At 32.5% G+C, this 18,131-nt stretch overlaps 1 protein-coding gene across 6 annotated transcripts in view; it reads right to left on the minus strand.

The window, feature by feature from the left end:
• The window catches only part of Erbb4 (erb-b2 receptor tyrosine kinase 4), a 1,041,723-nt gene that overhangs the window by 461,741 nt on the left and 561,851 nt on the right, over nucleotides 1–18,131 (minus strand). For all 6 annotated transcript variants that reach the window (XM_078017961.1, XM_005331866.4, XM_005331864.4 and 3 more), the window contains exon 3: nucleotides 15,345–15,531. In XM_078017961.1, the coding sequence (XP_077874087.1) occupies nucleotides 15,345–15,531 (187 nt within the window). The remainder of the gene's footprint in view (nucleotides 1–15,344; nucleotides 15,532–18,131) is intronic.

An 18,131-nucleotide genomic window follows, 5' to 3' on the forward strand; every position in this document is an offset into this window, starting at 1 on the left:
AAAATTTCATCTACTACCCTATTTATATAAGTAATGAGATCATAAAATATACAGAAAAAAATCATCAGGCTCCATATCCTGAGTCATATAAGCCTTAGACTGTGGGGAACACAATGGTAGGATGAGGGAAATAAAACCAGGAGACAAAGCCAAACCCACCAAGTGATATCCATAACTCCACCTCCTTTGGAGAAGTCTGTTTTGCCCTCTAGAACTCAATGTGTTGGCTGTTAGTTGGATTTTTATTATTTGAGAATTAAGGGTGTTGGGCCTTTCTCCTCATCCAGAGAAAGGAAACAATACTTTAATAAGTATAACTTTTTCTTTAACTTCCTCTATTAGAAATTGTTCAATATCCCTTTCTAATACATATGGGGCCACATTAGTGACACGCATTTTTTACATAATTCTCAAACAGACGAAGAAAAGAAATTGAAATGTTTTCTCTCCTTCTAAAAATTAGGGGGAAAAAATCTATTTACAAAATCCCAAAAACAGCAAGAATGGTTCCCCAAGGATAAAGGCATAGCACTGATGATTCCTTAAATTTCACTGAGATTTTTGGGTGAGTGAATATCTTGTTATATTTCATGTCCTGGGTTTCATCTGTGTGTAGGATTATGTTTTTGAATTGTTCCCATGAATAATAATTGTAACCTTTTATCAAGAGTGTGTTTGTTCTAAGTAAAGCCAACACTCTGTCTACCCCCCAACCTACTCACCCCAGGGAACAAAACTGCCATTGTCATGTGGAGCAGCCAGCAGTGTGAACACTGGAGGACTGCACCTGTTTGTTCCCTGTTATCAAATGCCAGCCTGGGGGCTACCCCTGGTAAGAGAGCTCTGACTTCTAAACCACAGAGCAACACAAACTCCCATGAAATAATCTTTTGTGTGCAAACAGAGGTTTAGCAGCATGCCTTCTTCCTGGGAGGAAAAAGAGCATGCCTCTTACCAACATGATTTCAGGATATATTCATCCTTTGAAGCTCAGTATATGAATAAGGCTATACCTAGCCCCATGTGGTCTCCAGATTGTTGCTAACAGGGAAAAAATGGAGGATTTATAACAAGAAAATGATATAATATGGCATGAAAACTGTTCATCTTGTAAAGAAGTAATTAGTTGAGCTGACTGAAATCATACAGAAGTTTTCAAAGTTTTGTCAAGTTTCAAAAATATAAATTAGGTTTGCATGGTGCTGTGACAAACCATTTTAAGGACCACAGTGTCCTAATCTACAGCTCCTGAAATAATGCCTCTTAGGATATAAGTCTAGAGAGACCCAAAGCCTGACTTCAACCTTTGATGACATATTAAGAGTACAAGGGACAGGATTATTTTATTGGTCTCCCGTTATTGGGACAAACATGTAAATCTAATAGTTTTTACTGGTTAAAGAGGATACACTAATAAGCAAACAAAAAGAAAACTTCTTAGATGCATGGAACAGGTATTCACTCCAGTGCCTTCTTTCTTTATTCTGTCCTTAGTATAGTTTATGATCTCAAATCGAGCATGTGATTTCAAAATACTGACTATTAACTGTGGCAAGTAGCTCTGTGGATGAACATAAAGAAGGTGAAAAGTGCACATGTGTGTAATGGAGAGGGTGGAGGCAGGGAGAGAAAAGAATGTGACTGCACAGCTCACTTGTAATTTACTCATTTACTCTTTTCCTCTTTCTCTTGGCAGGATATTTCAAAAGAAAGCCAAGTGTTTTAAAACATAAAAAATAAAGAAAGAAAGAAAGAAAAGAAAACCAAAAGAGTTTCTTGCAAGACAGACCCTAGAGCAGTCTGAAAACATCAAATAAAACCCCTCCAGCATGTTCTCCCCATGTGATGCCTTTGTACATTCATTTCAGCCTGTGGGCACATTTCCCATGACACACAAAAGGTTCAGTGCTATATTGATAGATATAAGCACATATGGATCACGCTTTTGCCATTCTACTGAGTCACATACAATGGTCTGTAGAATTAATTTTATTTAAAAATGAATTCTCCAACATTAAATATCATTTCAGATTATAAATAGAAAACTGGAATTACAACAGGTTGATGGTCTTGCTCCTTAGATACACATCAGTGACACACAACCTACATGGTTGTGCATAACAATTACAAAGTAGGCACAAATAAATATATGTGGGGATCTGTGCATTTATGTTATACATATGTATCTATACACATGTATACCTATATTTTATAGGTAAATGTGTATGTGCACATATATTCTTTTTCTATTATCTCTTTATGATTCTATTTTACTACAAGTCTCTTTAATCTTATTTGTCTTTTGCTTAGTGTCTGTGGGTGTTTTGTGTGTTTTTTTTTTTTAATAGAAAACTGTTTCCTAACAAAAAAAGTAATGTTGTATACATTATAACTTTTAAGTCACAGAATTCAAGTAGTTGCAGCAAAATATAAATATAATTGTTCAATATTGTTTTCATGCTATATAAGCAAGAGAATCATGGTCATTTTTTTGTTTATTTCAGAAAACAGCTGGTCTTACATTCAAAAATGTAAGAAGCAAAGCGATTCTTAGATTTTACAGTGATTCTAAGTAATTAGAGTCTAATCTCTCAATTACCTTACTTATGAAAGAAATTAAAGAACATGTACAAACATGAATTATACTTAAAGACACAAGAAATGACATGAAGATGCCTTTCCTAAACCTTCATCTTTGGTGTAAGGATTCTAATTTTAGAAACAGCTCCTAGGCTTTGTGCGGTTACTGAGTCTGGAAACCAAGTTGACTCTCTGCAGGTGTCTCACATATCTACTGTTTTGACAGCTCATGGCTCACTTCTTTTTTACACATTGAAGGAGAACCCCAGCAGAGTGAGCTACCAAAAGCACTATCAGCACTAGCCTGCCCTTTCTTTAAAAGTTCAAGTTCCCAAGCAAATAAAAAGTAGATGCTTTAATTATTCTTAAAAAGCCCTCGGAAAATACCTATTAAATTAGATCTTAGCCATTTAAAATAAGTCCTCAAAATTTCTAATACAAGTTCAGCAAATAGGATGGATGAGAAATATACATTGCATTGTTTCTGCTACTTAGAATCAGGAACAAAATATCTAGGCATTTACATCTCATTCCTTCTTGTATAGTAGAGACTTAAAGAAAGCAATGATTAATGAATTTCAAATAGAGTATAAAAGTAATCTCTGTATAAAAAAAGAATCAATAAAACAGATTCTTTGCTGAATTGGTAGCTCTACCCAGCAGGGACCTTTGAATACTGTGAGAGGAACTAAAAAATTAAGAAATGAACAACAATGAATAGGATTTTCTTGGCACCACTGGGAAGTCTTGGCTTAAACTCGGTATTTAAAACCAACTAAATTAGTTTTGTTGCTCAACACATGTTATTTTTTTCTCCCTAAAAGTCAGTCATCCAAAGTTGGTTTTTTTTTTCTTCTTTTTCTTGAGTGTTAGTAGGAGAATAAAACAATTTATTGAAAGAACAGTAGGTCTACCTTTGATGACACTTTGCTGAATGTAAATGTTAGATTATTAGTATGGCATGTTGTCATCCCTATGCCAGGAAGTATGTATGCAATGAAAAATTAAACCTGAACAGTGGTCCCTAGATATGCATGAGGAGTTGCATTTTTTATTAAGTGTTTGAACTTCAGTTCCCAAGTGCTCAGAAAGCAAAAATACAATGCCATTCCTTGTTGAATTGAAAGGGGTGATGTCATGTCCTCATTTATTCTAAAGAAGGAATCTGAGCAGTAAGAAAATGTGAGTCACATTTTGCCTCTGAACTTTTCCAGGAAAACAGGTAGCATAGGGTATTTTGTTTGCTTGCTTGTGGGTTTTTTTTGTTTTGTTTTGTTTTGTGTGTGTGTGTGTGTGTGTTACTAGGGATTCAACCAAGGGTCTTGTGCATGCCATAGCTACATCCCAAGCATGAAAACTTGTTGCTTTTAATTTTGAAAGAAGGTCTTAGTAAATTGCTAAGTCTGGCCTCAAATTTGTAATCCTTCTGCCTCAATCTCCCCAGTTTCTGGGATTACATGTGTGTAGTACACAGCAAATATTATTAAGTAATAAAAGAAAAAAGGAAAAAAATATTTCATCTCTGAATCAAAAACAGTGTCAGATGTATTTGGTGATTTATGTAAATTTACAAGTAAATTGAGAATATGAATCTAGCAATTTAGACTTACTAGTAATTTTTGACTCAGCTAAAATCAACACAATTTTGCCAAAAAAGAATCAATGAAACTATCTAAGACTCTGTGGTTGTTTTACATGTTTTCATGGAAGAAGTGATAATCAAACAACTATAAGTGGACATAATTAGAATTGCCTCTACTTATACAAATATTGTAGATATTTATGGATTTTTAGCTGTTTGTCTTATATCTTAATAATCGTATACATTATTTTTTCCAAAGGATTTTTTCTAATTTACAGGCTAATTAGCTTAGTCATTTGCAATTATAATTAAAAATATTTTTGAAAAGAAAGCCCTTCGGGGACATCATTCTGTGTTTATCTTTATATGCAATTAAGAAATATACTGTAGTTTAGAACTTCACGCTATTATTTTGAGGATTATAGTGTGCTTATTTCTTCTTTAAAAATTTAAGATTATGTGATTCAAAAAGAAATGGATTAAAATGTAAATGAGTGGAAAAATATATTACATCTCTTCTTGATTTCAATTTCAATTAAACATTAAAATTGATATGAAAATGGTCCAGAAAATACTGTTGTATTAATTATTGTTTCAATATTTCATATTTCATGATCAGCCAAATGTATTAGAAGATATTAATGCTTATAATAATACTGTAAAATACATAAAACAATGGTGTGGCTACTTCAATTACACACCAATGATCTTCAATAAAATCACAAAGGATTTGATAACATACTGTGACCTCTAATGTATTTATTTTACAAAAGTGATAATTAGATTTTCTAATTTTTAAGAGGCACTTGAGCCAAGACACCAATTCTTGATTCACCCTTTTTCCCTGAGCACCAAAGGCCAGAATTTGAAGTATGATACAATTTTAATTACTAAGATTTGTCATTGTGACATGTAATTTCTAAGTACATGGAATGACAATGTAATGCATAGATGTGAAGCTCAGCCACACATTCAGTATGTGAACTGATATCAATGACACGGGCTGCTTCTCTCCTTCTTTTCATTCTCTCCCTACGTTGTATCAAAGATACACCTATAGGTCTGACAGGTTCCATTTTATTCTTTGCAAAACATAATAAAGAGTTCTCCAAATAAAACTAGAAAGCTCATATCAAATCTGATAATATTTCATAGATATTTAATGACATGAGATTACAATGGGTCCCAGATGAGTTTGTAGTGATTTACACACATATTTATATTATTTAATTTACTTCCCATTGGTGAATAATGCATACCTATTCACATATAAATGGGCATTCATTTTAAAAAAAACTTTTTAAGGTTACCTTCCATTTTCTGGTTCTTGAATTGAATCATGTTTAGAATTTAGTTGAAAAACAATATCTTTTGTAAATTATTGTCCTCTCTGTAACTCAGTTTTGAAATGAGAGGGATTAGAAAATCTCTAAGTTCCCTCTTGATATTGCATTCTATTATTCCCTCCAACTTCACAATTTTTTTTCAACTTTGATTTTTAGAAGGAATAGATTAAGACATTTATCATTCTTTAATCCAAAAATATGTATTATATTTTTAAAGAGTATAATCTTACTTGATTTATGGGTATGAAACATTTGTTTTAATAAATAAAATGAGAGCTCAAAATAATATGACATGTGTTTACCTTTAGGACATACAAAAATTCTGGAACTAATTAGAGAGTTTCTAATCCTAAAGGAATTATAAGCACTTTAATAATTTTAATGTCTTTTTTATCTTCTTATAAAAAATAAGACCCCAAATACTATTTTTTCCAAAAGAAATGATGATGAAAATTAATAAAACTTGAAGAGATACTTCTTAATATTCTTCTGTACATTTATTCACAAACAAATGTATGTGTTTTTAGGAGTCAAAAATTACCCATTACTGCTGCAGCTACAGAAGAAAAGAAGATCTATTTTATTTCAAATAGAAGGCAGATAACTTAGCCTGTCCTTTTTCACTCAGACATTTCAAAATGGTATCTATTTATTTTTTTTTTTACTGCTGTCAAAGAAGAGACAAATTCGGGTAGTATGCTTGTCCTTATTTAAAAACGAAGGAAGTGTGTGGCTACTTTCATGATTAAAGTATAAAATAAACTGAGTATAGAATCATCTTCTCTACTATTTCTCTGTAATGACAAATTTATGATTTTAAGGTAATTAATAAGAATAACTTCACAGAATAGAGATCTTCTCCATTCTGCCATTTTTGTTATATTAGTTCCTCTTTCTTCCACCTTATCCACATAAAAAGACCAAAATAAAATTAAAAGAATAATAGGGTTTGTAGAAGATTCAACTGCTTGAGCAATAAAATGGTATTATCAAATATAATTATTTATCCATATCTTTGTATTCCAGTGTTAATAAGGGAAAAGCTATGAAGTCAATGTCCAATTAGGACATTTTGATTTACTTTGTTCTCATACTCTGTTACTCTAGTACCAGTATCTATAGGAACAAGTCTAAATAACCCAATCAAATGTTTTTGAATATCATTAAAAATAATTTAATATTTTTATATAATCAACATCTCTTTCAGATTCATTTAATTTAATCATTTAATAAAAAAGAAACATTATACTGAAGTAGTAATACCTGGACCATATGAATTATTTCATGCATCCTCAACTCACTGGCACACAGCAGAGAATGATGAAAGTTTACACTATATGATATCTTTCCTTACCAAAATTTTTATCACATGGCAATAACAGGAAAATCTGGTATTTTACTACCTGGCTTCATAGTGTTCCCTGTGGTATGATGCTTAATATTTTAAAACCATAGTTTATGGAGTTCTTATCAGGATGGATGGAGATAGTGACTGTAAACAATTTCTGCAAAGTAAATGCTTATTAATTATGAATGCTATCATAATTAACATGTATATATGTATATGGTATATATTATATAACATAAATGTATACATATGTATATATATGTATACGTCTATGTGTATATATACAAAATCTCTCCTAAATGCTATTTGTGTGTGTGTGTGTATATATATATATACACAAAATCTCTCCTAAATGCTATTATGTCATATAGAAACTTTCTTTATAGATTTATTGTGCTAAAAATAAAATTTTGTTAAAATTAAAGGCACAAATCCTTAAAGTATTCTGGCTACAGGAATAATGGTAAAGCCTAATAAAATCTAAAATTTACAGTTGAATTCTTGTTAAGATATCACAAAATACATGATTCCACCCAATATCATCCAATTGGACATTAAAATTAAAAAAAATTATAAAATTTGAGATGCCATTAAAATTACAGATTATTCTGTTTTGTGAATAGTTGGTAGAATATGCTAAGGCTGCCATTTTAAAATTTAAAATTTGAATTCCTTTATCTTACATAAAATCTTTGGCTTCTATGCTATAATTTTTACAATATTCCTTAAAACCACAAAAATAAACCTTTCATTGGCATCACAGAGCAAATGAAATTGGATAAATTGAATGATCTTAGATAGGAGTAAAGGTTATATATCACTATTTTTCTTTATTTTTGCCTGTAAATATTCTTCACAATTTTATAATTTTTATAATACAATAACCAAAACAGTTTGATTTGATTTATAATAAAATAAGAGCTAGAATATATAAAATATAGTGTATAGAGGAATCACAAATATTGAGGGGAAGAAAGGGAAGATATTATGAAAGTTGGAGTAACAGAAAAGTATTGTGTTGAACTTCCAGTGATATTTTGTAATAATCCTTAGACCCAGGTGATGTGTACTATTAAGAGAGGAAAGTTTAAGGGAAATGCCTATTGAAATTGATTTTTTCGACCTTTGAACTATATTCCCATTTCTTTTGCCAACAGGATTAATAAACTAGCTAAATTCGGGGGAAAATAATGGTTAAAATTTTCTGGATGGTAACATTTATTATAGCCAAAGTGTTGGGCCATAAAAATTCTCAATTATCTATTCCTTGACAGATATACATAAATGGGAAATTCCATTCATAATTTAAAAAACTGATTGTCTTTATTGCAATCTGTTTCATTAATTTCTAAGTTGTGTAGTTTTTAATTGTAATTGTGGTTATTATGCTTTTTGAACCTCTGATGTCTTGAAATATTACTATATTGCACTGCTTCTAAAATACATACTTTTTCACATTACTGTCTTTAAAATACTAAGTCATCTTATAATCATTTACATTCATGTTGGGGCTTTTACTTTTTAATGTGACCTACAAATGACAATAAAATATTGTTTCTTACAGCTGTTGCTGACTTAGATCTGAAGAAATAAGATGGATAGCTATTTGAGGAAACATTTTCTAGAAAGGCTTCTTTTATATCACCTTGTTTGTTATTAAGTAAATATTATGTTACGAAAAACATGAACCAAGAAATCCTAAAGACATGGAGAATATGTCAGAAATAACTCTTAACAGATTGTTCAAATAACTTCTCTGTTATAACAATAATTATAATCTCCTAGGGCTTCTTGAATGACACTATATGATAAATAGACTTTGGGACTTATTTCTAACTAGATATTCATCCTCTAGAAACGGAAAATAAAATTAAAATTATCATTTTTAGAGAGATACTTCTGGCCAAAAAACACCCAACTCATAACAACTAGCAGCTTAAATCACATTCAGAATCAATGCATGCCACCCAGAGCCCTGCAATATAAAATATGGTTAGAACTAAATCATAAATGACACATTGTTTTATTTTATAATTTGATGATATAAGCTTAACAGGCTTCAAAAATTTTAAAATAGTAACCATTTTATTATTTGTACAAAAAGCATACCACTTAATACTCCATATGTAATTCATAATCCAATATTCATAATTATTATTATACTCATGTGAAGATGATAAAACTGAGGCTTAGAAAGTTGAATATCTTGCCTCAGATCAGGATTTAATCCAGAGCCAGTACTCTGACTCCTTACGTTGTTCTCCTTCTAACACCTTCCCTACTGCCTTGGGTTCAGTAAACCATGCTGTCCCTGTAGTGTGAACCTATCTAGTACTTTGGGTATTAGCCACCACACATGGCTATTTAAATTAGTTAAAATTACACAGAATTAAAACCCTGTCTCCTCAGTCAGACCAACCTCATCCCAGCTGCCACATTTGGCTGTTGGCTACTCTACTGTGTAGTAAGTGAAAATGTCCATCATCACAGAAAGTTCGACTAGACAGTGCTGGTGTAGAGCTAAAAGAGATGAAAATGGAGGTTCCTAGCCCCCAGACATGCATAACTATGTAAATACTCATAACAATTGGGGAAGATATTTTCACAATGCTTTCACATTGCAGCTGAAGAGTAAATATTTGTCAGAAATGTAATATTTGCTGAGAGAAGACAGGAATGTAGAGATAATTGAGAATAGCTCATATCTCAGCACAATGTCTTGAATATACAAGTAGAACAAAACAAAGCTAAGAAACATTTGAATTGACATCACTTTCCAAAAGAGTCTTAAACCTTTACCAGTAACATTAAGTCAACTAAAAAATGTTTGAGAGTAATGGCTAACAGTTTAGTAACCTTGATTTTTAAGAAGCCATACTTCGATAGCAGTGGTTATAGAACGAGTTTAATAAATCTGTTATTTTTTAAGCAAATCTAGTATTTGTAATAGTATTGTTTTATGTGTTAGCTTGTATTTTACTATCAATTTACCATCTGTCATATTTTCAAATATTTCACATATATCACAATTTAAAAACATGATTTTCAAAATACAACTTAATACCCTGCACTTAAGTTTGGATTGTTTACATTTGGAACCAATTTAATTTGTAACCAATTTCACTCACTATGGTATTGCAAGTAGAAATTGTTTTAAACATTTCTTGGGAATGACACAATGGAAATGAATGGAAAACAGGTCTAGATTTTAGCACAAGAACTATCTTATTAGCCACAAGTCCTTAGGGCAGGTTTCCTTAGATGTAAAATTACAACAAAGATATTTGCAAGGTCAGCATTACATGGCTGTATATATTAAAAAAAAATAATCTGAAAGCATTTTGTAAAGTATTAATTCATAACAATATGAGTTGTTATATTTAATTTAGCCTTTGATAAATAATTGGAAGAGAACAAGAAGTAGTCTCATTTCTGAAGTCTGACTAACCAGGGGCTTTTTTTCCCTCTAAGTAGAAGATATTTATCGATTTAGCAAAAGAGACCTGACAAAAATTCCAGGCAGTCTTCATTCTGTCTAAAATACAGATTCAGTTTATATTTAAATATTATTCATACTGTTTCATTCTTCTGTCATCAAATCAGAATGTGCAAGGATCTAATGATTCTGGTCCCAACATTGCTATTCCTCCCTTGGTGACTTTTACTGGATGCTAGAAATTTGTTAGTTCTAATTTATAGTTCAGTTTCTTCAAGTCAGAAAAACCTAATGCTTTGGGATGAGGATGGACGCACAGAATTTTGATATATTTACTGATTTCCTCAGAGAGAAATTGCACAGCCACAGTGATAAACAGTGATAACTGATAATTTTCTTATATTGCAGTTGGAATCCTGAGATGCAAAGGTTCTCCTCCATTTTCTAAGCACTATAAGCTAATAAGCAGGCTTTCTTAATAAATGGACTGTGATAAGGGAGTGGATTGACCTTAAAATTTTTCTTTCCTCAGACTACATATTCTTCTTCTCTTAGGAAAAGGAACATGTAGATCTTTCTATATCCTGGGAACATGAAATAATAATCACAAGGTTTATAATAATCACAAAGATCCCAAGTAAGGAATTATCTTAAGAGACTCCCATAACATTAGGCTTCCATCATTTTTTTTTCCCCTACGGACTACTATAGGTGTTTAATGGAATATCCTTCTGAGAGTCAGGCTCTTCAGAATCCCTGGGTGGGACAGAGGTCAAGGGGGATGTGTAGTACAGCCTGAGTAGAAGACCTTAGTTATCACAACTGAAAAAGAAAATTGATCCCAAAGTAGAGGATGAATTTGCTCTTTGGAAACGCCACACCCCTCCCCCAAATACTCCCAACCCAAGGCTTATTTCTCCATGTAGTCTCTTTTCTATAGTAGAGAAATTCTCATTCCTTCCTTCATTCAGTTCCATACATTACTCATCAGTTCCATGAATCTGAGAAGTGCCAGAAAAACTTGCTGAAATGGCCATGATAACTCTTTGTTTGCATAATTGTAAAATTTCCTCTTTAACAAAAATATGTTTCTGCCTTATCTACAGACACAAATACACCATCCTGATTTTTCTTTTGCTAACCAATATACACTGTCTCACATGACAAGTTAACAGTATTAAAAAGAAAAAAAAAAGAAACACTAATTAAAATATGATTTCTGGAAATTATGTACCCAATCTAAAAACTGACTTCTAAATAAAAAAGTGCCACTCTTTTCACCGATTTTGTGTGATCATATAATATTCACTATAAATTGGTTTTCATCTAATCATTTTCCAAGTAATCTCTCCTTAAGCCTGGAGAATTCTTGGGATTTTTTTTTCTCAAATATCACAACATGCCAAGTAGTTCTTCTAATGCAAATAGAATGTCAAACATTCTATTTAACAACAATCCCTGAACTAACCTGGCTGAACCCATTCAAACAGTACTAAGACCTTTTACAAAGCTGTTGAAGAATGCTTAGCAACTTCAGCATCAGAAAAAAGAACTCAGAATGAATGAATCTTTTGTCTAGGTCAAGACAATGTCAGGGGCAATGAAGAGTGAAAGTAATGATGGAGATTTGAAATGAAGGGCTGAGGCAAGGAGGGAGGAGAGGAGGGCTATGAGGTAGTCAAGGCAGCACAGTGGATGAAGACCAGCCTCAGGCTTCTCACTGCCAGAGAAGCAGATCTTATACAGAAAGTAATTTCAAAATAGCATTAGAAGAGGCAGTAAAAATTGGAGCATCTTTTTGTCTAAACAAGTCACATCTAAAAACTCCAATGAAGCAATAGAGAGTATATTTGAATATGTAGAAACAAGCACGATAGTTTCATCCAAGTGTTGACACAAAGGAAAGCTAAAAAACAAAATAGACACAATGAGAGAGAACTAAGATTTCTGAGCATCATCTATGTGACAGGTGCTGTAGGTGACAGTTCCCTACTTCATTTCTCTACTGCCTGTTACAACACTGTGACAGAATTTTTCTTCAGAAATTTCAAGATAAAATAAATCTTGAGCATCAGAGTTACCCAGACTGTAAGTGACAGACCACATGTTTAGACAGAAAATTTTCTGATACCACATCCATGTTGTTTGACATACAATCAATTACAGGTGCCTTGTCCATTTTGATATTAGATTACTTATTTGACCATTACAGAATGATGTCAAGGAAGTTTGATGACCTTATATATTAAAAAGTGCTGAATTATTTTAATGTACTATTCTAATCATGCATATTTGAAGGCAGGCAGGCAAGTGTAGTATTCAGATGTTATGTCTTTCAAAGTTTACAACATTCAGATGTTGTATCTCCTAGACTTGAGAATTTTATTTTTTTATTTTAGTTTTTGTCTACCTGATTCCAGCAAGCTTAATATATCATTTATATTATTATTCAGGGCTCCCCCAAATAACTTTAACTATTTACTTTTTTAAAAAATTTGCATTTGTCCACATCTTAAATGATGATATACTTGAGATGATCCAGTACACATTTACCCAATTAGAATTTCCCAAAACATTAAACAAGTACAAAAATTCATGAATGTGTTGATCTAAAATTATATAGAATATTTAGCTAATTTTTGGAAAGTGCAAAAAAATTGTATATCATCCTAAATTTTACATACTCAAAAGAGACATTCTCATAATTTATAAAGGTAAAACATGGTATGATAAATATACCTATACATGTATTAAATTTATACCTAGGTTATTATAAATGGGATATTAAGAAATAGATAAGAATTTAGGTAACTCAAAAATTCTTCCATATATAAAATATAACATACATGAATTTAAATGATATTATTTAGCATTAGTAATAGATGAAGTAATTTTATAAATTATAGAAGAGAGAAAATAGTGGCTTTTATGTCCTATAAAATGAATCTCCTTTTAGAGTTTGGCCAGACTGAGGATTAAATGAGTAGAAGTTTATAGGCTTAAGGTGGAAATTTAATATAAACCATTGATTTAGATTTTAAGTTTGGAATGTTTGATTAAGAAGGACCTGATAAAATAATCAGAAGACATCATCCTTGGGAGTGACTAATTAGAACCACACCTACTTGCAAGGGAACTTCATAGATGTTATGTGTTCCTCTCTAGTTATGGACTATTCGAAATAGTAGAACTACAGTAGGAACACTCCTAGTAGCCTAAAGGTAGAGATGGTTATATCCCTAGGGGATACACTGACAAACATGTACTTTCCTTCTGGGGACACCTAGTGTTAATGGAAACCCAGAAAATGGCAGGACAAGTTCCTCATTCTCTTTTAGAACAGTGGTCTATTTTTATTCTAGAAACCACCTCTTCTCCACTCTACCTCACCTCACCTCACCTGTAATGGACCAGGGGAAGGTCAGTGGCAGCAGCAAAACAAGTTGTTATTTTGTTTTGTTTCACCAGAAAAAAAAAATTAAGAGTATCCTTGTAAAGTAAATGTAAAAGCATATCTAAATAAGATAGTTTATAATGTCTTTAGTACATGGAATAGCACTTGGTGAACATCAAGCTCATTAATAGTAATGTTAAACAGGGGAGTTAATTTACATATGTCTAAAGAGCATTCAACCATTAACCACTGTAAATGGCAGCCCTCTCCTTAACTGTGCATCTACTTTCCACAAAGATAAAAGAGAGTATGCAGGAAGCAAGTATGCTCTTCTAAAGGCATTCTGTTCTAATGCCAACAGAGCAAAACAATTTTAGGAGAAATACAAACTGTAACCACACACATACATATACACGTAAAACTCTGAAATCCTGATCTCAAAATTATTTGTTACAATACTCTACCTACTTCTCATCTTCACTTGTTATTTATCTTGCTGCGAGTGTTTAAAAATAAAATCATTCAGCTTGAATGATTATCGTCTGTGTAATGGTTTATTAGTACACTAAGTTGATATTGGGCAAAATGATGATATAAATGTATATTATAGAATCTCCAACACCTCTTAAGTCATTTTATACATGTTTCCTTCCAGGTTCTCAATGTGCTATTCTTCTGACACCAATCTAGGTGTCATTTGCCGTTCAAATAAAAGCATGCCTATTCCACTCCTTTCTCTCTACAAAATGAAAAATAAATGAAAATTATTTGTATCCAGTAAGTGTAAAGAGGTTAACTAGATATTGTTCTACCATTTTGGTAACATACCTTTACTTAGAATAATGTTTCTCACTCAAACGTTAGTGATCAGAATTTCTAGATGGATATTTAAAACACCCATTGCTGGGTCCTATTCCCATAACTGTCATTCAGTAGATCTCATGCAAAGGCCAAGAATTTGCATTTCTAACAAGTTTCCAGATGATGCTCTTTCTTTAAGAATGAGCTAAAACATTTAATATACTGTGGTACATTAATTCAGTCAGATATCTTAATAATAAGCAGAGTTTTTACTTAGTGTGCAATTAGGTCAAGTCCATTAGTCCTAAACTTATATGACAAAAAAATTTAAATAATTTTTTTTGAAATATTCTAAGAAAAAATTACTGATAGCATTTAGTGAGCTACGAATAAGAGAAATAGAAATTGAATAAATTAGCTATGTTTTCCAAAATAAGGTGATTGTGCTAATAATGAAAGAATAGTTGAACTAGATATAATGGCTTAGGTATTCCTGAGCTCTGACAAGACTGAGAGCTGTGGTGTTATTGCACCGATTTGATGATATGGTCTACTGTTCATCTGCGACCACCCAAAAACATTCTTAAACGTGCTTCATATCTGGGTTTTCAGTCACTGAGCATTTCCTTAGAGTGCACTTCTGTTCTGCTGAGATATGGTACTATGGTATCTTTCAAACTGCACTTACAAAATCTGTAAATAAAAGCAAGGGAATCACAGGGCATCATTACGCAAAAAAATTGAATAAATAGTCTATGTTTAAATGCTCTGCAGTGTAACTCTTTCTAACACATACTACAGTAACCACATTACATTGATAATGAAAATACATTTGCTATTTCTGATGTTTTTCTTACCTGTCAAGTTCTTTAATCCAAGTTCTTGTAGTCCAAAGTTTCCATCTTTTCTGTAGTTTAGAAATATTGCCAAGGCATACCGATCTTCATAAAGTTTTGTTCCACGGATGATGCGTAAATTCTCCAGAGGCAGGTAACGAAACTGGTTAAGAGCCACTAACACATAGCCTGTGACTTCTCGAATAGACTGAAAAGACACAAACAATAGTCTCTGTTAGAAATTAAAGTTAACTTGTCATTGTGTCTATGTAGTCATTTAGATAAAAATAAATAACTTCATTCTAATTTTCAGTTTTTAATTTAATATACAAATTTTCATATCACATTCTTATTCTGTTCCATATTCATGTTCATAATGAAATGCAAGATAATAAAGGCTTGGGATCTCATTTGAAGGATAAGTGGTATTTCTTTCAAAAAGTTATGTATCAGCTTATAATAAAATAATGGATTTTGTTTTATGAGACATTCCTCATACTTGAGATCTGAAAAGAGTTAAAGGAATAAAGGTCTCATCTATTGACAGACTACAATGAGGTAAGGACACATTACTGAAGCCAGATTTAAAGTTAGGTAGTCAGTGTAGTTAGGTAAATCGGGTCTAATATCATATCGAGTGAAATCTAAAATGGAGGCCATGCTGACAATGATTCTGGGAAAAGCAAGACAACTCATGAAATGTTAATGAAGTCCCAGAAAGGTCCTAGGCCAAAGTCCACCCCAAAGAAATGTTAATGGAACCCAGGAAACAGCCCCCCAACAGATTTGGAGATAGCCCATCCCAAGAAGTGATAATGAAGTCCTTCCTGCCCAGATTACTTGTTTGGCCCACCTGTGTCCCAAGCCTTCCCCCTTACATTCCATCACCAAAACTATAAAAAAAGGGGAGACAACTGCACTTCCACGGATTCCAGTTCTTGGGGTCCCCTTCTTCCTCCGGGAGAAGTCTTTTCTGCTGTCCTTTAATAAACTTCTAATTTCTACTCTGACCTTGCCTCAGCGTGCTTCTTTGGTGTTATTCTTCAATATTGGGGAAGCAAGGACTCGTCAAAGGCCAACAGTGGTAACATTACCATCAATCAAACTTTACTTAGAGAAGCAAATTGGTAAGCTTATTACAAGTAAACCAAGCTGCATTAGTTTGTAAATTTGGGGATAGATTAACAATGGCTATATTGGTGTTTAGTGCTTTATTTATCAAAGAACATTAGCCCTGCACATCTCTAGGGAACATATTTATAAAGAACATGTATCAAAAACTTATTGTTACCTCTAAATTCATTACAACAACAATTTTTATTTTTACTATCTACTATTTAAATTTAATTGTCTATGAGTTGATTATTTAAATTTAAATGTTTTAGAGCAAAACATAACAACTAAAAGCTTTGAGTTTCATCTTAAGTTATAGTTTTCAGTAAAATGATCAAGATCATCATAACAGCTATATACTTAAATTAAACATCTTTTAAAATAAAAATAATACAAGTATTAAAGTACTTTTTACTATTTAATACCAATCACATTATTTTAGACCTTTTTGATTCAGATGTCCTAGTGTCCAGTCTTTTTTCTTTCTTTGTTTCCCTTCCTTCCTTCCTTCCTTTCTTTCTTTCTTTCTTTCTTTTTTTTCTCTATCTCTTCTCATTCCCTTGGTGATCTTACCCAGTTTCAAGTTTGATGCTGTCCCAGCATTTATCACTACACTCTCCCCTAAACTGAAGACTTATATATCCAATTGTCTAGTAAATATTCTCATTTGGATGTTGAAGAGACTTTTCAGATACACTTATCAAAAGCTGAACTCCTATCTTCCCTCTCCTTTCCTATAGCAGACTTGCTCAGCTTATTGGAAGTCTATCCATCCTTTCTGATTTTTAGCCATAACATTACCTTCTTTTATAAAGCAAATGTGATCCATCCTATTTATTTCACATTCAAAAAGATCCGGTACCACTCTCATCCACAATTACCACCCGACCCACTACTGTTCCTCATCAAGATTATTGCAAATAGTTCTACCTGTGTCTACTCTTTTCCTTTTAAGGTGTATTTTCAGTCAAAGCTAGAAAGGATCCTCTTAAAATATGAATCAAATCATGACACTTCAATGTATTTCTTGAGCACTCTGGCCCTTCTCTGACTAAACCATTCACCACCAGTCTACTGGGTCAAGAAAAACACTTATATGGAGTCTGTACTCCCTTCTCCCTAATCATACTTCAAACCTCCTGGTTCTTCAAGCCTTTATCCAAGGCCTTTGAGATCACCTTCCCTCTCCTGGCTCCCCGGTAGTAAGTAGTCTGTGCCACCAAGGTGCACAAATCTAAGAAGAAAGGGTGGTATTTATACATGTCTAAAGATAGAGAATTCAGATGGTGGCTAGGTGGGAACTCCTATTCACTTGCAAAAAAGACCTCCTGCAGTGGAACAAAACTGGATTGAAAAGAATCAGTTGGAGGCTCATTTCTCCCCACACCACTGCATTCCTAAGGAGTCAAAAATTCTAATGTTGTGCCTGGGCTAAATTGATATAAATTTATACCTGTCAAAGTGGGATGATAAAACACTTAATTTAATAATCACTTATAACAAAAAAATAAAACACAAAATATATTGGACTCCATTTATACTTTACACCTGGTCTCCCAATTCTTAGGTATAAGCATGCTGCCAATAATCACCTAGAAGCATGAATCTTAATGAAGCAAAATGGAAATGAAGAGGCAAGGAATGTCTGAAATTCCTAAAATCTGGCATCAGATGAAAACTTTGAGTCACTATGGA

This window comes from Ictidomys tridecemlineatus, chromosome 7, assembly GCF_052094955.1.
Source record: "Ictidomys tridecemlineatus isolate mIctTri1 chromosome 7, mIctTri1.hap1, whole genome shotgun sequence".
Classification (NCBI taxonomy): Eukaryota; Metazoa; Chordata; class Mammalia; order Rodentia; family Sciuridae; genus Ictidomys; species Ictidomys tridecemlineatus.